Raw genomic sequence first — 17,287 nt, forward strand, 5'->3', positions numbered from 1 at the left:
TTCAAAGCAGCAGTAGAAGCTTCACCTAAGAGCTTGTTAGAAATGCAGATTCAACCCCAAACTGTTTCTAAAACTGGAGATAGGTGTGCCTATGATTGGCATTTTACTGAGCCATTCGGGTGGTTCTGATGCATCCTGAAGTTTGAGAATCACAGCATTAAATATTTTTGTTTTAATCTTGAAAGCTATGAAGAACTTTAGAAGAGATTCATGGAATTTATTTGTGCCCTGATAACAATTTAAAACTACCTTGGTCAGAAATTCTGACCATCTTAGGGATAAAATTGAAGTGCTCTGGAAATGTTTTGATTAGTGTTTAAGGAAACAAACTTAATGTTTAGAGTACCTGCCATGTTTCAAGCATCTTGCCAAATGCTCTCACGTGTATTTTCCATTTAACCTTTAAATCAGCCTTGTTGAAGTAAATTCTACATTATCAACATTTAAAATGCAGAAAAAAACTAAAATCAATTATACTTTATCTACTTTTCTTACAGTGTACACGTGCTGTCACTAGGTGGCACTGGTAGTGTGGTCACTCAGACCCAGGCAAAGCCTTCTGGGACTACTGCCTAGAAAACTGAAATAAATGAGCCCTCTTGTGAAAGAAATCAGACTGCAGGCAACCACAAATCTTGATACAAATAGAGGGTCCAGCTTAAGGTATGTTAGTGAATCTGACAATTCACTCTGAAAATAGGACCTCTGAAAATTCACCCTTATATAAAAGCAATGAAAATATGACCATAGTCTTAAGAGTCAACCTTTTCAGAACTCTAGGTAATAACCAGAGGCTTGTGACAATCTGTGTAGTGTTTGTCCAAGAAAATGACTTAGTCATGGTAAGAACAGCAAGGCTCATGGAATGTTAATTGATTCCTGTCTCCTCTGGGCTTCACAGTAATACTTTGTAACTAATACCTTGAAATCATGTAGCTCTGAAAAATATAGCAGACACTGAAAAAGGCCGAATGGATTTGGAGCTCCACAAGCCCCTAAGGCCAGAGGACTGTTACTATTTGGTCGGTCTGTCTGCTCCATGGAAACCCTCACTTAGCGGGCTTGCCTTTTTTTTTTCTTTAAAACTTTACTCAGAGGTAATACAATGCAAACAGCTTCTTCTGTACGCACTCCCAGAGCATGCCCCCCAAATGCACACAGAGCCCTTCAGCAAAAGCTGGCAAACTTATTGGTGAAAGGCATTTAAGGAAGTCTGTGTCCAGTTATTAGTGGACAGCAAAGCTAACTCCCTCCTCCATCTTTTGCCCCCCCCCCCCATTAATTCCTGTCAAGCAGAACATTGAAGCAGAAGGTGATTCTTTGTTTTACACATTTAAAAGGATGAATTTTTAATGTGAAATTATGTATCAATAAAAGTTTTCTTTTAAAAATCTTTACACAAATATAAACGTGTGCCCATGAGAAGTCCACAATGATTTTTCTTTAAGATTGCTATGTTTAAAGATTTTCTTAAACAGGAGAAAGAAAAAGCAAGGTAATTATGGTTCTTACCAACTTTGGGAGGTCCTGTGCTGTAAACACATTTTACTGCTCTTCCCTCTCTTTCTCCCCTTACTGCTTCAAACTCTGAAGCTACAATGACTCTCTGTTAGGTATCTGGAACTTCAAAGGTATAGACTGTTTATCCACTAACAAATAGCTTTTTAAAACTGCTTGAATTCTGTGAAGTTTTAAGCACAAAGCTGTGAGGGCTCATTCTTGTCACATTAAAGCCAAATCTTGGGTATCCCTTTCTTTGTTACGCAGAGCATCATGGAGCGTCAGGATCTTGATCAGATTTATTACTGCTGCCTTTCCAGCTTTCTTTTCTGTTTCATTCTTCTGTAGTGCTCCCTTTCTTCCACATCCTAGGGCCCTAGGGCTCTTTTGTGATGATCCTTTGACTGAGGATCAGCCCTAGTCTCTTGTATGACTCCCCACCCCCATACTCAGAATTATCCCCTTTTATCCTCATCAGAACTGTTTCTGGCTGTCTCTGCTTTGAATTCTGATTAATTATTGGTTAAAAATGTTCCTGCTAACACTGAGGGTTATACTAACACTAATGATTCATAGCAGAATCATTACTGTTATAAGACACGTGAGAAGTTTTATACTTTTATAAAACTTAAAGCCAATAAAACATATTGTAAATTCCTAATTTCCTAGTCAGCAAAACATGCATATTTTAAGATAGCACTAAACACTTTAAATATAGTACATGTATCTTACATAGAGTAGGATATTCATTTTTTAAGTGAGTTAATTTTTATGGATGAAATATGTATTTTGCAGGCATTTTTCATTGTAAGATATCAGATTTCCTTTATCTGAAACTTTTTTTTCTCTTTACTAGGAAGATGTCTTAGGTCATGTGAAAGAGATGCTTTCTCATCTTTAAGGCTTACCAGAAACTCTGATTTGAAGAGAACAAATGGATTTTGCAGCAAACCCCAGGAAAGTCCAAAGCCTCCAACCCGTAAGTTTTTATTTGTCTTTCCAGTTATGGACTAGGCAGCTCTCAAAGATTAGAACAACCTGGAATCAAAAGAACCTAAAAGAGAGGTGGTCACAGGGCTCCTTATCATGTAGTTCAGGCCTCCCAAGTTGTACTTATATTAATTGTGCTTACATATGGCAGTGATTTCTTCATTTTTCCCATTTGTCATTTTTCATCTCTTACCTCAAGGATTTGACTAGAGCTTTCTGTAGATGATAGATGTACCAAAGTAAATATTGGTCAGCCTCAAAGATGAACCAGATCAAAAAATGAGATTTGGGTACAATATACTTAGGGCTACGCACTGGCTTGTACATTAACTTCAGCCATGTTTAGTCCTATCCCTAACTCCACGTTCTGTCACTGTCAGCACTGTGGAAAGAAGGAGCACAATATTTAAACTGTATGGCCCCAGGAACTACTTGCTCATTGCTTCTTCATGGGAATTGCTTCTTCTGGGCCCTACACTAGGGCCAGATAGGTACTGGTGGGTGGAAAATAACTGTTGTCAAAGAATATTTATTAAAAGGTTAAAAGTATTTATACCCCTTGACCTGGTATTTCACTTCTGGGGATCTATCCTAAGGAATAATCCCTTTATGTGGAAAAAGCTTTGAATGTAAAGCTGTTCCCATTTATTTATATATATGTATATATATCTATATATATTTTTATACACATATAAAGGAAAATGAGAAATTAGTCTAAATGTTAAATAATCTGGGAATGGTTATAGATTAGATCTACTTGATGAGTTGTGCAACTGTTGGAAATGGTGCTTATAATTACAACATACTGGCATGGAAAGTTTTTGTTATAATGTTAATGAACAAGGCAGGATACAAAAATTTACATTGTGTGTAAGCCCAAAAATGGTACATACAGAAATTACATATATGTGCCTATGTATGGTGATAAGATTTAGGAAACATACCAAAATAAACATAGTGCTCATACTATGAGAGGAGAATTAAGCGTGGTTTTTCTCTTTTTCTTTTTTCACGTCTGTACTTTCTGAATTGTCTTTAATGAGTATGTAGTACATAAAGTAAAAATAAACTATAGAGAAAGTACCAAGTGCTAAAAGATTACAGCGGTACTATTTCTGTACTTCTGAATGTCTTTTCTTGCCTTTGGTTCTTTAAGGATTTTTTTTCCCTGGTGACTTTTCTGTTCCTCTTGCTGTTGGCTTCTGATTAAGTGAAAGGTGCAGCATAAACAAAGGTGACGTAGTCAAGGAGATGGTCTGTCTGCAAGAGAGATGTCAGCAGTACCTGAAAGTTAGATGAGATTATCTCCAAGGTCCTTTGTAACTCTGACATTCTGTGATCCCCTTTTTCTGCTTCTCATCTTCAGTGACTTCCCCTTCCTTTGAAAGACTCTTTTATAGTCTGTGGTTCTGCGTGTTTGGGCTGCTCCATTTTCCTCTGCTGCCTCTTTGTCCTTTCTGGGTCGTGCACCAACACTCAGCCCCTGCTCTTCTGCGTCTGTTATCCTCACTGGCTCTTTCTTTGCACCAGTGGTTATCTCCACTCCAAACTCATTAAGGAAACTTACTCAGATGGCGTAAATTTGACCCAGAAGATCTAAAATGACATTAGTACTTTTCCCTCTCCTGACTGGTTGTTTTCAGTCACCTTATTTTGGTTAACAATACTGCTTTTGTTTTAATCATCCAAGTTTGAGGTTCTTCATGAATCCATCTTTATCTTAATCAATCTCCAAATTCTTTCAGATTGACTTTTTGTTTCTCTTCCCACTGTTACAACTCTAACTGAGACTATAACAACTCACCCTTGTATTGTAATAGCTTGTATTATAATCTCCTATTTGGTCTTGTCCACTCTGTCCTATCCTTTCTCTTTCCAGCCACTGTGCAGATTAAACTTTCTAAGTACAATAGTTCTTGAGTCAGGTCTAAAACCCTTAGCCTGCCATTCAGGTTCTTGTATAATCTGATTTTACCTCACAGACTTAAAATTCTACCAAAGTCAAACAGGCTCCCGTGCAGTTCCCTTCTTAATTCATCCTTCTCATCTTTATATCTTTGTTCATGGTGTTCTTTCAGCTTTCAATGGCTTGGGCTTATATTGGAAAATAACGCTTTTATTTTACCTCAATCCTTACAAAATTTTTGAATCTCATTTAAGAAATATATAAGCAACCTGAGAAATTCCATTCAAATAAAGTTCTAATTAACTTGAGATTTCTCAGTGATTCTGTTTGGTGAATAGCTAAAAAGCACAAATAGCATTTTTCTGTTGCTAAATTTGGGAGTGAGTCTCATATAAATATCTTCTCTTGTTTTTCTCATAGACACTTACAGCCACAGAGTGCCACTGCACAAGCCTACGGACTGGGAGAAGAAGATTCTAATATGGTCAGGTCGCTTCAAAAAGGAAGATGACATTCCAGAGACTGTCTCGTGAGTGCTGAAGTTAGGGTTGTAAGCAGCTTCTATTTTTCAGCAATCTATTTTAAAGGAAAATCAGTTCCTCTGAGTCTATTTAAAACCTTTCAGCCATATTTAAAAGTTTCCACTTTTCTAAACATTTACTTTTTGACAAGTACCTGGAATAAAAACAGTGCTAGAAAATCAGTGTGTTATCAATGCACTTATGTAGTGCCTAGTGAAGAGCTGTCAGTTACTCTGAAGTCAGCTGATTTGCTTTTCTCTCCTAGCTATAGAAAGTAACTAAATTAATTTCTCTTTCTTGTATTTTTTTTGTTAGCATATAGAAATGCAACAGATTTCTGTATGTTAATTTTGGTCCTACAGCTTTATCCAGTTCACTGATGAACTGTAGTAATTTTTCTGGTGGCATCCTTAGGATTTTCTGTGTATGGTTATCATGTCATCTGCAAACAATTTCTTCTTCCTTTCCAATTTGGATTCCTTTTATGTCTTTTTCTTCTTTGATTGCCATGGCTAGGACTTCCAAAACTGTGTTGAATAAAAGTGGCAAGAGTGGGCATTCTTGTCTTCTTCCTGATCTTAGAGGGAATGCTTTCAGCTTTTCACTGTTTAGTATAATGTTAGCTGTGGGCTTTTTAATATATGGCCTTTACTGTTTTGAGGTATGTTCTTTCTGTGCCCACTTTTTGGAGAGTTTTTACCATAACCAATATTAAATTTTATCAAAAGCTTTTTCTGCATCTGTTTTAGATCATCATGTGGTTTTTGTTCTTCAGTTCGCTAATGTGGTGTATCATACTGATTGATTTGTGGGTGGTGAAAAATCCTTGCATCCCTGGGATAAATCCCATTTGATCATGGTGTATGGGCCTTTTAAGTTATTGTTAGGTTTGGTTTTCTAGTATTTAGTTGAGGATTTTTGCATCTATGTTCATCAGTGATACTTGTCTGTTATTTTTTTGGTGTTGTTGGTATCTTTGTCTGGTTTTGGTATCAGGGTGATGGTAGCCCATAGAATGAGTTAGGAAGTATCCCTTTCTCTGCAATTTTTTGGAATAGTTCCAGCAGGAGAGGTGTTAACTCTTCTCTAAATGTTTGCTACAGCTCACCCATGGAGCTATCTGGTTCTAAACTTTTATTTGTTGGGAGTTTTTAAAATATTCAATTTCAATACTAGTTATTGGTCTGTTAATATTTTCTATTTCTTCCTGGTTCATTCTTGGGAGATTGTACCTTTCTAAGAATTTGTCCATTTCTTCAAGGTTCCCATTTTATTTGCATATGGTTTTTCATAATAGTCTCTTGTGATCCTTTGTATTTCTATGGTGTGGGCTGTAACTTCTCCCTTTTCATTTCTGATTTTATTGATTTAGGCCCTCTCACTTTTTTTTTTCCCTAATGAGTCTGGCTAAAGGTTTATCAGTTTTGTTTATCTTTTCAAAAAACCAGCTTTTAGTTTCATTGATCTTTGCTGTTGTTGTTTTTTTTAGTCTTTGTTTAATTTATTTCTGCTTTGATGTTTGTAATTTCCTTCTGCTAACTTTGGGTTTTGTTTGTTCTTTCTCTAGTTGCTTTAGGTGTAAGGTTAATTTTTTTATTTGAGATTTTCTTATTTCCTGAGGCAAGCTTATATTGCTTAAAAACTTCCCTCTTAGAACTGTTTTTGCTGCATCCCAGAGGTTTTGGATTGTTGTGTTTTTGTTTTCATTTGTCCCTAGGTTTTTTGATTTTCTGTTTGATTTCTTCACTAATCCATTGGTTGTTTAGTAGCATATTGCTTAGCCTCCGCATGTTTGTGTTTTTTGCAGTTTATTCTTATAGTTGATTTTTAGTCTCATAGTGGTTGGAAAAGATGCTTGATATGATTTCAGTTTTCTTAAATTTACTGAAACTGGCTCTGTGACCCAGCATATGACCTATCCTGGAGAATGTTCCATGTGCACTTGAAAAGAATGTTCTGCTGCTTTCATATGAAATACTCTAAATGTATCAAGTAAGTCCATTTAGTCTAATGTGTTATCAAGGTCTGTGTTTCCTTACTGATTTTATGTCTGGATGTAAATGGGGTATTAAAGTTCCATACTAGTATTGTCTTACTTGCAATTTCTCCTTTTATGTCAGTTAATTTTTACCTTACGTATTGAGGAGCTCCTATGTTGGGTGCAGATATATTTACAATTGTTATGTTTTCTTGGATTGATCACTTGATCATTATACTGTCTCTTTTTGTCTCTTGTAACAGTATTTTAAAGTCTATTTTGTCTGGTGCTATCAATATTGCTACTTTAGCTTTCTTTTGATTACCACATGTATGAAATACCTTTTTTCATCCTCTCACTTTCAGTCTGTATGTGTCTCTAGATCTGAAATGAGTCTCTTGTAGGCAGCATATATATGGTCTTGTTTTTCTTCCATTCAGTCTGTATTTTTTGGTTGGAGCATTGAGTTCATTTACATTTAAGGTAATCATGTATATGTATATCCTCACTGCCTTTTTGTTAATTATTTTGGATTTTTTATTTACATATATTTGACTTACAGTGTTTCACGTGTACAGCAGAGTTATTCAGTTATATATATATATATATATATATACATCTATTCTTTTCCATTATAAGTTATTACAAGGTATTGAATATAGTTCCCTATGCTCTACAATAGGTCTTTGTTGTTTGTTTTTTATGTGTAGTATGGATTTGTTTTGTAGCTTTTTTTCTTTCTTTTGTTCTATTCTCTTCTGATATGACTATCTTTAGTGTATGTTTGTATTCCTTTTTCTTTGTTGTGTGTATATTTATTATAGAGTTTTGGTTTGCAGTTACCATGAGGTTTTTATATAGCAGTCTGTGTATATACATGATTGTTTTAAGGAGCTCATCTCTTAGTTTCAAATGCATTTAAGAAAAACACCTGAGTTTGCACATTCCTCTCCTGATGACTACTGTTTTTTATATCATGTGTGTGTATGTGTGCATGCTTAGTAGCTCAGTCATGTCTGACTCTTTTAAACCTCATGGACTGTAACCCAACAGGCTTCTCTGTCCTTGGAATTCTCCAGGCAAGAATACTGGATTTTTGGGTTGCTATTTCCCTCTCCAGGAGATCTTTCTGACCCAGGAATCGAACCCATGTCTCTTGCATTTCCTGCATTAGCAGGTGGGTTCTTTACATTGTGCCACCTGGGAAGCCCATGTTTTATATCTGATTGTTTTGTGTATCCCTTCACTGCTTACTGTAGATACAGATGATCGTAACTACTTGTCTCTCTTAATCTCCCTACTATCTTTTTGTATGGATGATTTCCTACCTTTACTAACTTTGTATGTGAATGATTTCCTAACTTTACTTTACCTTTGCCAGTGAGCTCTTTCATTCCATAATTTTCTTTTTTGTAATTGTGGCCTTTTCTTTTTTGCCTAGAGAAGTTCGTTTAACATTTATTGTTAAGGCTGCTTTGATGGTGCTGAATTCTCTTAGATTTTGCTTGTCTGTAAAGTTTTTTATTTCTTCATCAAATCTGAATAAGAACCTTGCTGGGTAGACTATTCCTGGTTGTAGGTTTTTCTCTTTCATTCCTTTAAATATATCATGTCACTTCCATCTGACCTGCAGAGTCTACTGGAAATTCAGCTGATAGCCTTGTGGGAATGTCATTCTATGTAATTTGTTACTTTTCTCTTGCTGCTCTTAGTATTCTCTCTTTAATTTTTGTCATTTTATTTTTGATTACAGTATTCTTGGTGTGTTCCTCTTTGGGTTAACCCTGTATGAGATTCTGTGCTTCCTAGACTTGGATGACTTTCATTTCTCAGGTTAGGAAAGTTTTCAGCTATTATCTCTTCAATTATTTTGAAGCACTTTCTCACTCTTCTCCTTCTGGGACCCCTATAATGTGAATATTAGTGGGCTTGATGTTGTCCCAGAGGTCTCTTAAACTGTCCTTATTTCTTTTCATTTTTTTCTGCTCAGTGACAGTGGTTTTCACTATTCTGTCTTCCAGCTCAGTGATCTATTTTTCTGTATCATTTAGTCTACTGTTGATTCCTTCTACTGTAGTTCTCATTTCAGTTACTGTATTTTTCACATCTGGTTATTCTTTGTGTTTTCTCATTTAAAAACTTCTAACTCCTCGTGCTGTGTACCCATTCTTCTTCCAAGTTCTTTGATCATCTTTATGATCATTACTCTGAGGTCTTTCTCATGTAGGTAGGCTATCAGTTTACTTAGTTCATCTTCTAGGTTTTTATCTGTTCCTTCTTCTAGAACATATTCCTCTGCTGCCTCTTTTTATCTGAGTTGCTAACTGTATTTTTATGTATGTGATTGCAGATCCCTGGGGAGCCCTGGCACTAGTGCTGGCACACTGGTGGCCAGAGACAGGGTCCTGATGAATCTGAGCCTGTTGCCCACCTAGCGGCAGGTGAAGCAGATCCTGGGGTTAGTACCAGACTGCTGGTAGGCAGAGCTGATTCCTGAAATCAGGCTGCATGACCCAGGAGCCCCAGAGCTCAGTTAAGACATAGGAATCATTCCAAGTTGAGAACCACTGCTCCTGCCTTATGGTTTGCATCTTGGCCAAAAAGAGATTCTAAGAAATAGATGCAGTCTACCTGTGGGACATCATCCTCTTCAGAGACAGGGGCTTGGGACAAAGCTCATGGACATTCATTCTCTTCTAGTAAGGAATTGTTCTGGAGCCTTCTGGCTTCTAAATCAAGTCATGATTGAAGAAGTTCTGGGTTCATTCAGGGTATCTTTTTGTAGGAAGATAAGTAGGTTTTGCTTTCTGTTTACAACAACTTTAATAACAGAGCCCCTTCTTTCTGCTTGTCAAATTAAATAACACATTATATTCACTAGAATTATTTCAGCAGGAGAGCCTTGGTCCTTCTTAGCTCAAGTGACAGTTGTATTCTTCTGGAAGAGCATGCTGGAAATAAATATGACCTCAAATTCTTACCTGTACTATAATTTCTTCATGAATATCCCAACAGAAATCAGGCTGGTATGTACTCATGGCCCTAATAGGTGCTTTATGCACTTTACTAAGGAAAACCTGCCATAGTCTGACTTGCAGGTGGTCCCAAGACACCATCGAGCCCAAAGCACAATCTCACGAGTCACCCTAGTAGCCTCTTCTCTGGGCCTGAGCCGCCGTTTATGCTTGTGCCCGTAGTTCTGAACAGGCACTGCTTAACATACCCGTGCTTATTGCTCCCTGTAGAATGGAGGGCAACCTTGTGGCCTTATTTAAATGCATTTTACTTTTTATGTTCCCTCAAATGGAAAATACATCACTTTTCCTGAGGATTACAGCACTTCAGTTGGAATACCAGTTCACATAAAACATTTGTCAACATGGGTCGTTGTGGTTCGTGGGATCTCAGATGCTCTTAGGAGCAAATCCTCTTAGCAGTTGTTCCTGGTTCCTCCCACCCTGCAGGCCCAGCTTCAGTGCCTAGAGGACTCCATCCACATTGCTCCCTCACTGGATCCAAGCTCTTACATCAGTGTATATATGCTTTCATGGTTCTTCTCCTACCATCTGCAACAGCCTGAACCCTGTGCCTCCTTCCATGCATTTTTAAAGTATTTTCCTCCCCGCAGTTTCAAAAGTAATGTAAGGAGGGAAAAAAAGTTAGCACTCAAATTCATTCATCTAGATATAATCACTTTCTACATACTACTGAGTACGCCAGTTCTCTATCGTGAGCTCATTAGGACTCCACATACCCTGCCCTGATGCTTACCAAACACTCAGGTAGTAGAACTGGGACCCATTGCCTACCTGTAGAATCACCAAGATGAAGCAGCCTTCTGTTTAGACTCTTCCCTGTTAGGCCTTTTAGCTTTCACATAAGAATGGTGACCCAACCCAGAACTTTCTATCAAGGTACATAGGTCTGTATTCAGCAGACCAGTTATAGGAGGCACTTGACAAAGAGCACAACCACAAGTTCATTGTCACTCAGTTTTACCAAAACATTAAAGATAAATGTGTAAATGTTAAAGGAGCATTGCCTAAAGGATCTGTCTGCTGTACCAGATATCCTGAAATCTACTCCTGGTTCAAGGCAGAGAGCAAAAGTTGGGTATAAAGAGCACATTGTTTAACTCTCCCATGTTTGTTTTCTTTCTGAATTGTGCTTTGTGTTGAACCTTATGAAGCTCATTGCAGTGTGGTTCAGATGGTAAAAAAAAAAAATCCACCTGCAATGCAGGAGACCTGGGTTCGATCCCTGGGTTGGGAAGAGCCTCTGGAGGAGGGCATGGCAACCCACTTCATGGGGATTCTTGCCTGGAGAATCCCCATGGACAGAGGAGCCTGGTGGGCTACAGTCCATGGGGTCTCAGAGTCGGACATGACTGAGTGACGAAGCACAGCACATTGTCAGGATGTTATTGAGAATGTCATTGTATCATATACTATCTTCTTAAGAACCTCAGGGAGAAATAGATACTGATACATTTTAGCACTAGCTGCTAAAGTGAAACTACAGAGCCAAAACTGGGCCCACCATAGCAAGTGTAGATTAACATGTCTTGCTCTTTTTTGGCTTTTTTTCTTTATTTTGCCTTTCCAGGCTCCATTTTTCATCTTCATACTTTAAAAAAAAAAAATTCCTACTTTAAATTTGTGCAGTCTTACTGTGTTTTTTTTTTTTTAAAGTTCAGTTCAGTCGCTCAGTTGTGTCCAACTCTTTGCAACCCCATGAACCACAGCACGCCAGGCCTCCCTGTCCATCACCAACTCCCGGGGTCCACACAAACCCATCTTGTCCATCAAGATGCCATCCAACCATCTCATCCGCTGTTGTCCCCTTCTCCTCCCGCCCTCAATCTTTCCCAGCATCAGGGTCTTTTCAAAAGAGTCAGCTGTTTGCATCAGGTGGCCAAAGTATTGGAACTTCAGCTTCAGCATCAGTCCTTCTAATGAACACCCAGGACTGATTTCCTTTAGGATGGACTGGTTTGATCTCCTTGCAGTCCAAGGGACTCTTAAGAGTCTTCTCCAACACCACAGCTCAAAAGCATAAATTCTTCGGCGCTCAGCTTTCTTTATAGTCCAAGTCTCACTCCATATGTGACCACTGGAAAAACCATAGCCTGGACCAGACGGACCTTTGTTGGCAAAGTAATGGTCTGCTTTTTTAATATGCTGTCTAGGTTGGTCATAACTTTCCTTCCAAGGAGTAAGCATCTTTTAATTTCATGACTGCAGTCACCATCTGCAGTGATTTTGGAGCCCAAAAAAATAAAGTCAGCCACTGTTTCCACTGTTTCCCCATCTATCTGCCATGAAGTGATGGGACCAGATGCCATGGTCTTAGTTTTCTGAATGTTGAGCTTTAAGCCAACTTTTTCACTCTCCTCTTTCACTTTCATCAAGAGGCTCTTTTGTTCTTCACTTTCTGCCATACAGGTGATGTTATCTGCATATCTGAGGTTATTGATATTTCTCCCGGCAATCTTGATTCCAGCTTGTGCTTCCTTCAGCCCAGCGTTTCTCATGATGTACTCTGCATATAAGTTAAATAAGCAGGGTGACAATATACAGTCTTGACGTACTCCTTTTCCTCTTTGGAACCAGTCTGTTGTTCCATGTCCAGTTCTAACTGTTGCTTCCTGACCTGCATACAGGTTTCTCAAGAGGCAGGTCAGGTGGTCTGGTATGCCCATCTCTTTCAGAATTTTCCACAGTTTATTGTGATCCACACAGTTAAAGGCTTTGGCATAGTCAATAAAGCAGAAATAGATGTTTTTCTGGAACTCTCTTGCTTTTTCGATGATCCAGCAGGTGTTGGCATTTGATCTCTGGTTCCTCTGCCTTTTCTAAAACCAGCTTGAACATCTGGAAGTTCACGGTTCATGTATTGCTGAAGCCTGGCTTGGAGAATTTTAAGCATTACTTTACTAGCATGTGAGATGAGTGCAATTGTGCAGTAGTTTGAGCATTCTTTGGCATTGCCTTCCTTTGGGATTGGGATGAAAACTGACTCTTTCCAATCCTGTGGCCACTGCTGAGTTTTCCATATTTGCTGGCATAAAGTTCAGGTATGGTTAATTTACAGTGTGGTGGTTTAGGTTACAGCATAGTGATTCAGTTATACATAATACATACTTTTTCAGATTCTTTTCTATTATATTAGAAGAGATTGAATATAGTTCCCTGTGCTACATAGTAGATTCTAGTTTATCTAATTATATATGTGTGTATCTGTTAATTCCAAACTGAATTTATCCCTCCCCCTCCATTCTCTTTGGTAACCATAAGGTTATTTCCTATGTCTGTGAATTTATTTCTGTTTTGTAAATAAGTTCATTTCATATTTTATATTCCACATCTAAGTGATATCATATGACACGTGTCTTCCTCTGTCTGACTTCACTTAGTATGATAATCTCTAGGTCCATCCATGTTGCTCCAAATGGCAATTTTCATTATCTTTTTCAGCTGTGTAGTATTCCATTTTATGTGTGCACATGTATGTATATATGTGTGTGTGTAACTGTGTCATCTGTGTCTTGGCTATCGTAAATAATGCTACTGTGTACATTGGGGTGCATGTATCTTTTAGACCTTTTGTCTTTTCTGGATATATGCTTAGGAGTGAGATTGCCAGATCATATAGTACCTTTAATTTTGGTTTTTAAAGGACCCTCTGTGCTGTTCTCCATAGTGGCTGTATCAATTTTCCTTCCCACCAACAGTGCATGAGGGCTTCCTTTTTCTCTGCATCCTTACCAACATTTGTTACTTGTGGTCTTTTTGATGTCAGCCATGCTGACAGGCTTGAAGTGATACCTCATTGTGGTTTTCTTGATGATTCTTGGTGTTTTTTTATGTGCCTGATGGTTTCTTTTTAGAAGTGTCTACTTAAGTCTTCTGCCCATATTTGATTGGGTGGTTTGTTAGATATTGAGCTGTATGTGCTGTTTGTATATTTGGGAAATTAAGCCTTTGTTGATCACATCAGTTGTGAATATTTTCTCCCGTTCTGTAAGGTTGTTTTGTTATTTTTTTTCATTTTGGGTATGGTTTCCTTTACTGTGCAAAAGCTTGTAAATTTAATTCAGTCCAATTTATTTTTGCTTTTCTTTCTTTTGCCTTGGGAGATTGACCTCAGAAGATATTGGTAAGATTTATGTCAAAGACTGTTTTGCCTGTGTTCTCTTCTAGGGGTTTTATGGTATCATTTAGGTCCTTAAGCCATTTTGAGTTTATTTTTGTGTATGGTGTGAGGGCGTGTTTTGACCTCATTGATGTACATAAAGCTGTCCAGCTTTCCCAAACCACTTATAGACTTCTTTCCTCCATTGTATATTCTTGCCTCTTTTGTCCAAGATTAATTGATTATAGGTGTGTGGGTTTCTATGTTCTGTTCCATGGATTTGCATGTCTGTTTTTGTGCCAATACCATGCTGTTTTGATTACTGTAGCATAGTATTGTCTGAAGTCTGGGTGTGTTATGCTCCTAGCTTTGTTCTTTGTCTTCAGGATTGCTTTGGCAATTCTGGGTCTTTTGTGGCTCTATATAAATTTTAGGATTATTTGTTCTAGTTCTGTGAAAAATATCATGCATAGTTTGATAGGAATCACATTAAATCTGTAGACTGCTTTGGGTAGTATGACCATTTTAACAGTGTTAATTCTTCCAATCCAAGACTGCACTATGATGAATAGAAGTGGTGAGTCACAATTCCAGAAAAATAAACAACCCAATCAAAAAATGGGCCAAAGAACTAAACAGACATTTCTCCAAAGAAGACATACAGATGGCTAACAAACACATGAAAAGATGCTCAACATCACTCATTATCAGAGAAATGCAAATCAAAACAGTGAGGTACCTTACACGCCAGTCAGAATGGCTGCTATCCAAAAGTCTACAAGCAATAAATGCTGGAGAGGGTGTGGAGAAAAGGGAACCCTCTTACACTGTTGGTGAGAATGCAAACTAGTACAGCCACTATGGAGAACAGTGTGGAGATTCCTTAAAAAACTGGAAATAGAACTGCCATATGACCCAGTAATCCCACTCCTGGGCATACACACTGAGGAAACCAGATCTGAAAGAGACACATGTACCCCAATGTTCATCGCAGCACTGTTTATAATAGCCAGGACATGGAAGCAACCTAGATGCCCATCAGCAGACGAATGGATAAGAAAGCTGTGGTACATATACACAATGGAATATTACTCAGCCATTAAAAAGAATTTATTTGAATCAGTTCTAATGAGGTGGATGAAACTGGAGCCCATTATACAGAGTGAAGTAAGCCAGAAAGAAAAACACCAATACAGTATACTAACGCATATATATGGAATTTAGAAAGATGGTAACGATAACCCTATACGCAAGACAGAAAAAGAGACTCAGATGTATAGAACAGACTTTTGGACTCTATGGGAGAAGGCGAGGGTGGGATGATCTGAGAGAACAGCATTGAAACATGTATATTATCAAGTGTGAAACAGATCGCCAGTCCAGGTTGGATGCATGAGACAAGTGCTCGGGGCTGGTGCACTGGGATGACCCAGAGGGATGGGATGGGGAGGGAGGTGGGAGGGGGGTTCAGGATGGGGAACACATGTAAATCCATGGCTGATTCATGTCAATGTAAGGCAAAAACCACTACAGTATTGTAAAGTAAGTAGCCTCCAACTAATAAAAATAATTCAGGGGGAAAAAAAAAAGGTAAAAAAAAAAAAAGAAGTGGTGAGTCAAATGTCCTTGACTTGTTCTAGAATTTAGTGGGAAGGCTTTTAGCTGTTCACTGTTGAGTATTTGGTTGACTATGGGTTTGTCATAAATGCTTTTATTAAGCATTTTTATTATTTTTAAAAATTTCCTCTGTACCTACTTTGGTGAGAGTTTTTAGCATGAATGCTGAGTTTTATCAAATGCTTTTTCTATATCTGGTGAAATGATCACATGGTTTTTGTCTTTGTTAATGTGGTGTATCACATTGATTGATTTGCATATGTTGAACCATTCTTGCAACCCTGGATGAATCCAACTTGATTATGGTGTATGATCCTTTTTATGTGTTGTTGGATTCAGTTTCCTAATATTTTGTTGAGTATTTTTACACCTATCATTATCAAAGATATTGGCCTGTAGTTTTCTTTTTGTAGTGTCTTTGTATGATTTTGGTATGAGGGTGATGGTGGCTTCATGGAATGACTTTGGGAGTGTTCCCCCCTCTTTAATGTTTTGGAGGACTTTGAGAGAGATCATCGTAAGTTCTGTGTTTGGTAGAATTCTCCAGTGAAGCCATCTGGTCCTGGACTTTTGTTTGCAGAGAGGTTTTTTTTTATTATTATTATTACTACATAATCTATTTCAATTCCAGTGATCAGTCTGTTCAGATTAGTTAGTTATTTTTGCTTGATTCATTTCGGGGCGGTATGTTGTAGGTTGTCCAGTTTGTTGGCATATAATTGTTCAAAGTATACTCTTAATGTTTTGTGGGGTTTTTTTTTTTTTTTTTTTTGCATTTCTGTGGCATTGGTTATTATTTATCCTTTTATTTCTTATTTTGCTTATTTGGACCCTTTCTCTTGTTTAGCCTAGCCAGAAGTTTTTTTATTTTGTTTATCCTTTCAAAAAATGAGTTTTTGGTTTTAATGATCTTTTTCAATGTTTTTTTCTTAAACTCTATTTTATTCCCTTGCTGATCTTTATTTTCTTCTGCTATGGTTTTGTTTGTTCTTCTTTTTCTAGTTCTTTTAGGTGGTTGGTTAGGCTATTTGAGATTTTTCTTGGTTTTTGGTTTGTTTGTTTTTGTTTGTTTTCATAAGTGTTTTATTGTTGGCAGATAGCACCTTTAACAGTTAAATACATTTAAGTAATGTATAAGCTTCCCAGGTGGTGCTCGTGGTAAAGAATCCGCATGCCAATTCAGGAGATGCAAGAGACATGGGTTTGATCCCTGAATTGGAAGTATCCTTTGAAGGAGGGCATGCAACCTACTCCATATTCTTGCCTGGAGAATCCCACGGATAGAGGAGCCTGGCAGGCTGTAGTCCATAGGGTCACAAAGAGTTGGGCATGACTGAAGAGACTTAGCATAGCATAGCAGTATATAGGTGACTGCACAACTGCAGCACTGGTAACTAGATAGATAACCCTTTCAACTAGAAACCAACTAATAAGTAACTATCTAAATATTTAAAATACAGCTCTTATTTAGATCATCCTTTGTTTTGATCACCTTGGGTATATGGGGCTGCTGTTGGTCACACTGCAAATAGATTAAAGTCAGATCTTTTGACACCCATTCCTGGAGGTTTCTTTCATCCTCCAGCTCCAGAGCAAGCCCAAGTTTGTGACCTCCAGCATTATACTCTTCCCATCTACCAG

The 17,287-nt window shown here is 37.8% G+C and overlaps 1 protein-coding gene across 1 annotated transcript in view; it reads left to right on the forward strand.

Moving 5' to 3' along the window:
* Positions 1-17,287, forward strand: part of FAM162A (family with sequence similarity 162 member A) — a 40,505-nt gene that overhangs the window by 19,920 nt on the left and 3,298 nt on the right. The window contains exons 2-3 of the mRNA XM_070466063.1: positions 2,357-2,479; positions 4,817-4,925. Coding sequence (XP_070322164.1) covers positions 2,357-2,479; positions 4,817-4,925 — 232 coding nt within the window. The remainder of the gene's footprint in view (positions 1-2,356; positions 2,480-4,816; positions 4,926-17,287) is intronic.

Source organism: Odocoileus virginianus, chromosome 4 (genome assembly GCF_023699985.2).
Source record: "Odocoileus virginianus isolate 20LAN1187 ecotype Illinois chromosome 4, Ovbor_1.2, whole genome shotgun sequence".
Lineage (NCBI taxonomy): Eukaryota > Metazoa > Chordata > Mammalia > Artiodactyla > Cervidae > Odocoileus > Odocoileus virginianus.